This window comes from Aquila chrysaetos (genome assembly GCF_900496995.4).
Source record: "Aquila chrysaetos chrysaetos chromosome W unlocalized genomic scaffold, bAquChr1.4 W_unloc_1, whole genome shotgun sequence".
NCBI lineage: Eukaryota > Metazoa > Chordata > Aves > Accipitriformes > Accipitridae > Aquila > Aquila chrysaetos.
Window position 1 is genome coordinate 5,304,238 of NW_024470321.1, and position 8,995 is coordinate 5,313,232.

General features: G+C 46.6%; 1 protein-coding gene across 1 annotated transcript; it reads right to left on the minus strand.

The window, feature by feature from the left end:
- Window positions 1–5,135: 5,135 nt before the first annotated feature.
- Window positions 5,136–6,650, minus strand: LOC121232859. Its single transcript, XM_041121327.1, has one exon. It carries the CDS (start codon window positions 6,648–6,650, stop codon window positions 5,136–5,138), a length of 1,515 nt encoding a protein of 504 aa, XP_040977261.1.
- Between the last annotated feature and the right edge of the window lie 2,345 nt (window positions 6,651–8,995).

Consider the following 8,995-nt stretch of genomic DNA (forward strand, 5'->3'; position numbering starts at 1 on the left):
TCGAGATAACAATTCAGCCTCTAACACCACCCCGTGGCTCAAAGATTGTTTCAGGACCCATGGTGGTTTTGAGAAAAGATAGCTATATAGAAAAGCCAGAAAAGAGCATTTTATACAATCTGTATTACCGACCGTGTGGTTCGGTGCACAGCGCGAATTTGTTTAACACCGTCAGGCGAAATAGTAGTTACAAATTGCATATTAGTTACAACACGTTGAATCAATTGTATAAAGCATGGAATGACACATGGTAAAAAGAATAACATGGCAAAGCCACACAACAAGTAAAATAGGATTCGCTTAACCCATGGACCTCCAGGGAGCCAGGAAAACATATCTATGTCCCAGCTTTCCATGTCTGGACAGGAACATGGGCCAGCTTTCGTATTCCCGCAGTAATTTGTTTAACAATTTTCCCGCTGTCATCAATTTTTAAACAACAGTTAGAATCATTTAGTTTACCACAAACACCTCCTTCCTCGGCTAGCAGGTAATCGAGAACCATGCGATGTTGTAATATTGCTGTTCGCATTTGTGTAGCTTGATCCGCCAATAGATCAAGGGCACGGGCTGTCTCGTTAGTAATGATCTCTAGGACAGCTTGTAACCGGATGATGCGATTTAGGTTATAGATAGGTTCTCGAGCACCGCTAACCCACTCATTGGGGTTCCAGGTGGCAGGTCCATAATGTTGTATGATACGTTGAGGCGTCCACTTGTCTTTGCCCCAGGTTTGACCACTCCCACCTGCTATAGAGGTATCAATGGATCGTCGATATCGATTGAGATCATCATATACTTTAACACCCAGTCCATCCCCTTCATCGTCTGGGAGCAGGAAAAACAAAGCGGTGAATTACCCCCACATAACACACTCCAGTCCAATTTGTTGGTAGCAGTTTGTAGGCCCGTTGGCCACACACCCAATAGTGACCCTTTAAGGCTCGTGCACCATTTTCAAACAAACCAGTAGGTGTCTGTGGTGATTGGAAATATGTTGAATTACCTACTCCCAGAGGATGATCTGATGGACCGTTCATCAACAACCTGTCCACAGTTTTTCCCACCCCCTCTGTGGTGTCCCAGCAGATAGGAAGCCCATCCGGACCTATACTCAAATGTCCCTTACAGTAGTCTTTATTATCACTTGACCACCAAATTTGAGTCCCATCAGGGAGATGAGAATATGTTTTATCAGTGAGTCTGCATTTCCAGGCACCAGAATCATGGTGCCAAAAGCAGGTAACATTAAGGTTATTAGACTGATTAGTGGAAGACCAAAAATGGGAAAACTGTTTCCTGTGTCCTGTTTGATTCACCCAGGCCCATCCAGACCAGCGGGGCACAAAATTTGGAGAACTAGAACTCAAAAGGCGACAATATGCCTGGTCGCCCCCCTCTGGCAGTGATATAGCTGCCCTATGGTTTGAACAATCAATTGGTCTACAACCATCAGTGAGGCAATGGTTGTCATAAGTATAGGTCCAGTTGCACTTGCTATTTCCCACGGGAATACCATCTTTCTGTGTTCGGTTCAGACAATATTCACCTTGGACTGGGTATTGTATTGTCCAGGGCTGCATGTCTTCACTCCAGTAAGAATCATTTTTGACCTCACTGTAATTACTCACTAACCATTTTGGGGAAATAGGGACAGCAGTCCATGGCCAGCTTTCCAAACCTAAGGGCCCACCACATACCCAACAATTAGTCAGATTAAAAGTGTTGGCCACTTGCTGGCCTAGAGCCACAAATTCATTTTGCCACTCCAAGCCGAAAAGAGGGGCACAGGAGTTTCCCCAGATATTAAAGGCGGTAACAATAGTTAACAAAAACAACATCTGTGGTGGTATAATGAACATTCTGTGAATATTAACAAAGCAATCACCGACAAAACTATACAAACAAGTAACAGCTTCACGTATTTCCTTGGGTCCGCTCCAGAGTCTTCACCTGAGAGAGAAAAGAAAAAAAAAAACAGACTCGGTTCGTTCTAAGGAACCGGAAGTAAATTGTTATTAGAAGGATGGAATAATCCACCTGGTATTGATTTTATGTTCCTTTCCATAAGCATCTTTTGCTTTCCAAGCATATTTATTCATTGGTGTTTCCAGTACCAGAGGTACGGTTCCCACCGTGGGGAGTTCAACTAAGACTGGTTGGCCCGGAAAGTGTGATGGATTTCTGGGATGATCCGGGTCATCTGGAGCTGGCATAATGGTTGGGGTCTTTGGGCAAAACGCTGTAATTTTCGGGCACCCATTCATTCCCCAACGACTGTTAACAGTAGTCACTGCATCCCGTAGCCGTTCAGCCCATCCAGGCTTATGTGGCTTGAGGAAGCGTTTCAGCAATCCATTTGTTCTTTCCACAATTCCATTTGCCTGTGGATAATACGGAGTATGGCGTACCCACGAGATCCCTTCCTGGGTTGCCCAATCTTGGACTATGTTAGCAGTAAAGTGGGAACCATTGTCTGACTGAATTGAGTGAGGTTTGGGGAAAGTGCCAAACCACTCTTTCAAAGCTTTCACTGTGTTTTCCCCAGTGGCTCTGGTAAAGGCTTCGGCCTGGACTAATCCTGACACTATCTCTACTCCAACTAACACATAATGCTTTCCTTCTGATTTTCGGAAGGGGCCAATGTAGTCCACTTGCCAAGCCTCCCACAACCCTTTCCCCTCCCTTAGGTGTAGGGGGTCACCTTCTAGGGGGTGTCTTTCCAAGCGGGTACGACATTGTTCACAGGCAGACACACAAGTTTTACATTCTTCCCTGGTAACTGGCCAACCTCGAGCTTGGGCCTCACAATAGAGATCTTTGATCCCCGAATGTTTCCTTTTTACATGTAGCCATTCTAACAATCGCTCCCAGTCTTCTGCTATTGGGGTGTTCTGGAGGGGAGCTAATCGGGCCAATTCATCAGCTTTGCCATTCCACTGGCTAACAGGGGTGCTATCCTGTTGATGGGAAGCTACCCAGGCTACTGCAAATTTTCCTTGTCTAGCAATGGTTAGAATATCTTGCCACTTTTCTTTTTGCCATACAGGTATCCTATTGACTTCCCACCCATTTTGTTCCCAGAATGGAAGCCATTCAGTACAGCCTTTAAATACAGCATAGGAATCAGTATAGATATAGACAGGAGAGGTAGATTGAGTTTCATGCTGGAAAACACTCCATACTGCAACTAATTCTCCTACTTGAGCACTACCCTCCCCTTCGGTGATTATTTGTTTGTCCTCATCTACGCGGAGCGCTACAGCTCGATATTTCCAAGTTTTTCCTTCTCGTTTAGAGGAAGCATCAGTAAACCAAACATTCTGCAACTGTTCAGAAAAGGGGGGGGCCACTTGTATTACAGGAGGAAGTTCAGGCGTTTCTCTATCTGGGCTTGTTTCCTCTTGAATGGTTAACATCTTTGTTGCCCCCTCAGACACAGTAAAAATGTCACAATAATGCTCTATCTGGGCATACCATTTTCGTACAGAGGCTCTCTGAGCCACCCCGTCAGGGGGCGGAGTTCCTGCTAAAACAGTCTTGGTTACTTTAAACGGGCCTCTAAGTACTATAGACTGCTGTCGAATAGTCCGTTCAGCCTCTCTCAAGGCTAGACTGACTACAAACAAACCTTTCTCCCAAGCAGTATATCTTTTTTCTGCATCCTTAAAACTGCGAGAATAGAACCCAATAGGTCGAGTGGGTCCTTTGGGGCCCTTTTGCCATAAATGTATTGATAACCCACTTTTGGCAAATCCCCATTCAATATGGACAGGGTCTGTGGGATGAATAGGACCAAGGGCTTGATGGGCAGTTGCTTCAAAAATTAGCAATTGCAATGCCTCTTCGTGGGGCCTGGTCCATTCCCACTGAGCCCCTTTTCGCAACAAGTCATATAGGGGTCTTGCAATAATTGAAAAATCAGGGATATGTTTCCTCCAAAACACAAGTAATCCTAGTACGTGCTGTAAATCCTTTTTTGACTCTGGCATTTTAATCTGATCCAATGAGGAAAGGGTGTCAGGGGGATACATGTCATCCCTCCCTTCCACCAAATTCCTAAAAACTTTACTTCGCTTGAGGGTGTTTGTATTTTCTCTGGTGGAATTTTCAGCCCCAAGCTTTCCAAGTGGGAAATTATGTTATCTTGAGTTTTCCGAACCTTTTCTGTTTCATCCCCACCTACAAGAATGTCATCAATGTACTGATAAACACTGACTCCTTCCTCTGTCTGAATTACTTCTAGCTCCTGCGCTAACGCATGATGAGCTAGAGTGGGGGAATGCTTGTATCCTTGTGGGAGTCGGGTAAAAGTAAATTGCTGGCCCTCCCAAGTAAATGCAAAGCGGTCTTGATCCTCTGTTTGCAGGGGGACCATAAAAAACATATCTTTAACATCCACTGTTGCCATAATCGGGTGGGCTCGTTCTTGGATTGTAGCTATAAGCTCAGCAATATTTGGTACCGCAGCTGTCAATGGACCAGTATTTGCATTAAGTCTGCGATAATCTACAGTTAATCTCCACTTGCCGTTAGGTTTTCGCACTGGCCACACCGGGGAGTTAAAAGGAGAATGGGTTGGAATCACAATACCCTGTCCCTTTAAGTCCTCTAACACAGGCGCTATTCCCTCTCTGGCCCCCAAGGGTATCGGGTAGGGCTTAACATTTGTAAGCTTTGAAGGGGGAAGCAGCGGCGCGGCTTTTAACAGCCGAATATCTATTGTGGGAGAGCCAAACGACCACTGTCTGCTTTGGTTATCAATCCAGGTTTTTCCTTTTAAAACATCGAGTCCTAAAAGGTTAAGTGGAAACTCCCCCACAACCATTGTCACTGTAGTGGCACTATCTTCTCCTGGCAAACGCAGGCTGACCATTGCTAATGCCTGTGGCTGAACAATGCCGAATGCATCTGCCACAAAAAGCCGCTGTTTGGAGGGTGTAATTCCGCAATTAGCAGCATCTTTAGGTTTTAATAGCTGAAATCTGAGCTCCGGTATCTATCAAAAAGGTGACTGGGACTTGTCTTGGTCCCACAATGCCTGTAATTAGTAAATCACCCTGGCCGTTTTCAGTGAGCTGTCTAATATACATCCAACCTTCGCCCCCCCCGCTCACCACTGGAAGGCGAAGGATCTAGTTTCCCACCGGCTCTTGGGTGGCATTTGTTTCTGATAAATCAATCAGGGAAGGTGTGCTCAGGGTAGTATTCTCAAAATCCACTTTTCTGTTTACTGGTTTATCAGGCCACGCTGTTACCAATTTTTCCAATTTGTCTGTTGGCATCCCGTCCATTAAGCTACGCGGGATCCCCTTCTGGTATCCCCGCGCCCACAGTATATTACGTTTGTTCGGGATATCTCTCCCCCCCGGCGGTTTAGCAAGGGGTGTTCTCTTATCACTCCCAGGGCACGGAACTATTTTTACTTCAGTCCGCCTCAAGCCCCTGGAGTCTGTTTTGGTGGCTGGAGGGTTAACAGGACCATATTTGCGCCCGTAATTAATTAATTCCTGGGCCACTTCTCCCCAAGTCCAAATTTTCTTATCTGGGGGGCGGCGGTGCTGATCAGGCGTGAATCCTCCTGAAGCAGCCCCAACACTCTCGCCCTGGGGCATCGCCTGTATCTTTCCTTGTAATTGTATACCAATTGGTTTCAGGGAATCAGGGAGTCCCCGTATAAGGGGAGTCATTCGCTCAGGATCCACCAACATCATCATTGGGGACTCCTGCCTAGGCTCCAATTTTCGATCATACATCATCTGCAGACAAGCTGCCTTTTGCACACTCTCCACTAATTGATCAACAGTCCCCGTAATCGCGAGGGGATCTCCCCTCTCCAAGGGGTTCAAACCCCCCGCCCAATAGGCTGCCCGTTGGGTTAAAGACCAGGGGGCACGGTGATTCCCAGTAGTTAAAAACACTCCCGGTCCCCAATACCCTTCCGCCTCCTTTTCACTTAACAGAATCTGGTCCCCCCCCGACAATGATACTCTCCACACATACTCCGTTTCTGACTCCTTAGGGGTTCGGCCAAATTCCTTTTTTAGTTTTGCCAACTCAGTGGCAGTATAGGGGACCTCTTTAGTTGTAACTTGGGGGGACTGGTCTTGCTCATCATCATAAGTATATTCAGTTTTGACTAAAGGTCGCAATGAAGGCAGCTCCAACTTCTCCACTCTCTCTTTTGCTGCCTGCAGGTCCTTAAAGGGGTAGCCAATTTCTGATCTTGGAGGAATTTCCTCACGGACAGTACCTGCAAGGAGCTGCTCCTTAAGAGCAATTTGCAAATGTTTCACTTGGTTCTTTTCTGCTTCAAGTTGTGCTTTTAATCCCGCCACTTGTCCCATAAGGGACTGAACAAGATTTTGGAGGGATTCAATAATTTGAGATTCTGCAGTGAGGTGGCAATCCCTATCCTCCACTGCTGCGGCCAGACTGGCTCCGAGAACGGCACAGACAATTGCTTTTCCTTTCCCTGACCGCACTCTAGCATCTTTCTGTAAAGCGACCATCCGATCAACAACGCTCTGCAGATTATACCAATTTCCCTGAGCCCAGTCTATCCCAAGCACAGAGGGTCGCGCTTTATGTTTTTCTAAAAAATCAAACAAAGCTTCTTTCCCCAAACGGGCAATTTTGCTATCACCCATCTTATACAAAGCGGGGAAGCAGTCGTCTCAGGAAGGTAGCACGTAAAGTTTCAAACACCACAAGCCTGCCCCCCTTACGTTCCTGAGAGGTCTCACGTATTAAAGTGGGGAAGCAGTCGTCTCAGGAAGGTAGCACGTAAAGTTTCAAACACCTTATAAAAAGCGGGGAAGCAGTCGTCTCAGGAAGGCAGCACGTAAAGTTTCAAACACCACAAGCCTGCCCCCCTTACGTTCCTGAGAGGTCTCGCGTATTAAAGCAGGGAAACAGTACGGCACTCTCGTCTCAAGGGATCCTGTCCGTGACGCCAATTTAAATGTCCCGATCCAATGTCGGGGAAGGTTTCGATATGATCCCAAGAGCGAGATTAAGACACAAACGAGGTCAAATGCCGTATAGTCAAAAGAGGTTTTATTATCAAAAGTATCAAAAGTGGAAAAATGGTAGCGATAGGATAGAATGGAAGAAAAGGTAGAAATTAAGCAAGCAGTCGGGATAGAGTTGCAAGGATAGTCACCACCATGGATCCAGCGGCGTCCCGTCGGCCCTCAGGCAAGCAGTCGGTGGTGGGAGTTGCAAGGATGGTCACCAGCACGGATCCAGCGGCGTCCCGTTGGTCCTCAGGCCAGCAGTCGGTCAAGGAAGGTCACCAGCACGGATCCAGCGGCGTCCCGTTGGTCCTCAATCTTCAATTCTTTGGTGAGGAAGAAAAGGCCCCCCTTCACCACTTGTTTCTAGGGGTTCTTTATAGGGCATATTTCGATGATGTCATGCGCTGCAGGTTTCATTCATCACACACGACCTTCGCGTGATCGATACCAGAAACCAATATCTTATCAGCTCCAGCCCAGTTTCCTCCCCTGAATGCCTCAATGGCCTGGTAATCGTCCTTATGGACAGAGGAGTGTCCCGCTTAAACCGGCCATCTTGGAGACAAAGGGCTCTGGATGAGCAGTTCACAGTTCCTTGATGACAGCCCAGTCCCTCATACCTCACAATCTTTGAGGCAAATGGTTCGAGATAACAATTCAGCCTCTTACAGAAAGCAATCAGCGATCCTCCAGGCGTAGGAGAACTGAAACCCACCTCCCTTGATTCTGGTGAGGGGACTTCTGGTCTGGCACCGCAAGGGTCAGACAGTGAATACTCTGATGAGGAACAGCAATAGAGGGTCCCTGCCTTTGGCCAGGAGGAGGAAAGGGATGACCAGATATACTGGACTGTGTGGATTCGATGGCCTGGCACATCAGACCCACAGAGGTATAAGGCTTTGGTAGACACTGGTGCACAGTGTACGCTGGTGCCATCAGGGTACAGGGCACAGAACCCATCTGGATCTCTGGAGTGACAGGGGGATGCCAAGAATTGTCTATATTGGAGGCTGAGGTGACCTTAACAGGGGACAAGTGGGAAAAGCCAACCCCATTGCGACCGGCCCAGAAGCCCCTTGTATCCTTGGCATAGACTACCTCAAGAGAGGGTACTTCAAGGACCCAAAGGGGTACCGATGGGCTTTTGGTGTAGCCACTGTAAACGCAGAGAAGATCAAACAGCTATCTACCCTGCCTGGCCTCTCGGAAGATCCCTTCATTGTGGGATTGCTGCCAGTTGAAGAACAGCAGGTGCCAATTGCTACCAGGACGGTGCACCGGCGGCAATATCGGACAAACCGAGACTCCCTGGCTCCCATCCATGAGCTGATTCATCAAGTGGAGAGGCCAAGGAGTCCATCAGCAAGACTCATTCACCTTTTAATTGTCCTATATGGCCAGTGCAAAAGTCTGATGGAGGGTGGAGGTTAACAGTAGATTATCGCGGCCTGAACGAATCTTGCACACCCATTATGGTTTTAGAATATCTGTGTAATTAAAATTTTGTATTGGAAACAAAGCTATGTCCTTCATTTTGTAAGAGAGACTTTGGAGATACTGTCACAATTCACTAAGGAGAAAACTTATATGAAGAATCTCAAAGCAATTACAGACTAAAAATTCAGATATTTAATGAGGTTTTTTAACTTAAATAACCTTCCTTTTAGGCATCATCCATCTCTTTCTTTCAGCATAACTTTCATTCCAACGTTCAGATGTACCCAGAAGGCAGCTTTACAGATGTAAGCGTCATAGAAACAAGCTGATGACAAGAAGTATTTTTCAGAACATGATCTAAAACCCTTTGGCTTGCTTAAAAGGAAAAAAAGTACTTCAGAAGGGCACAGCAGTGGTATTGGAGGATCCTTGTGCATGTCTTCTCCTAGGCAAAGCGTCTCTGACAGCGACAAAGGTGAAACTACACAAAACACCTCAAGCACTGTACAGTGTTCAACTATAGTACTTATGGCTATAGA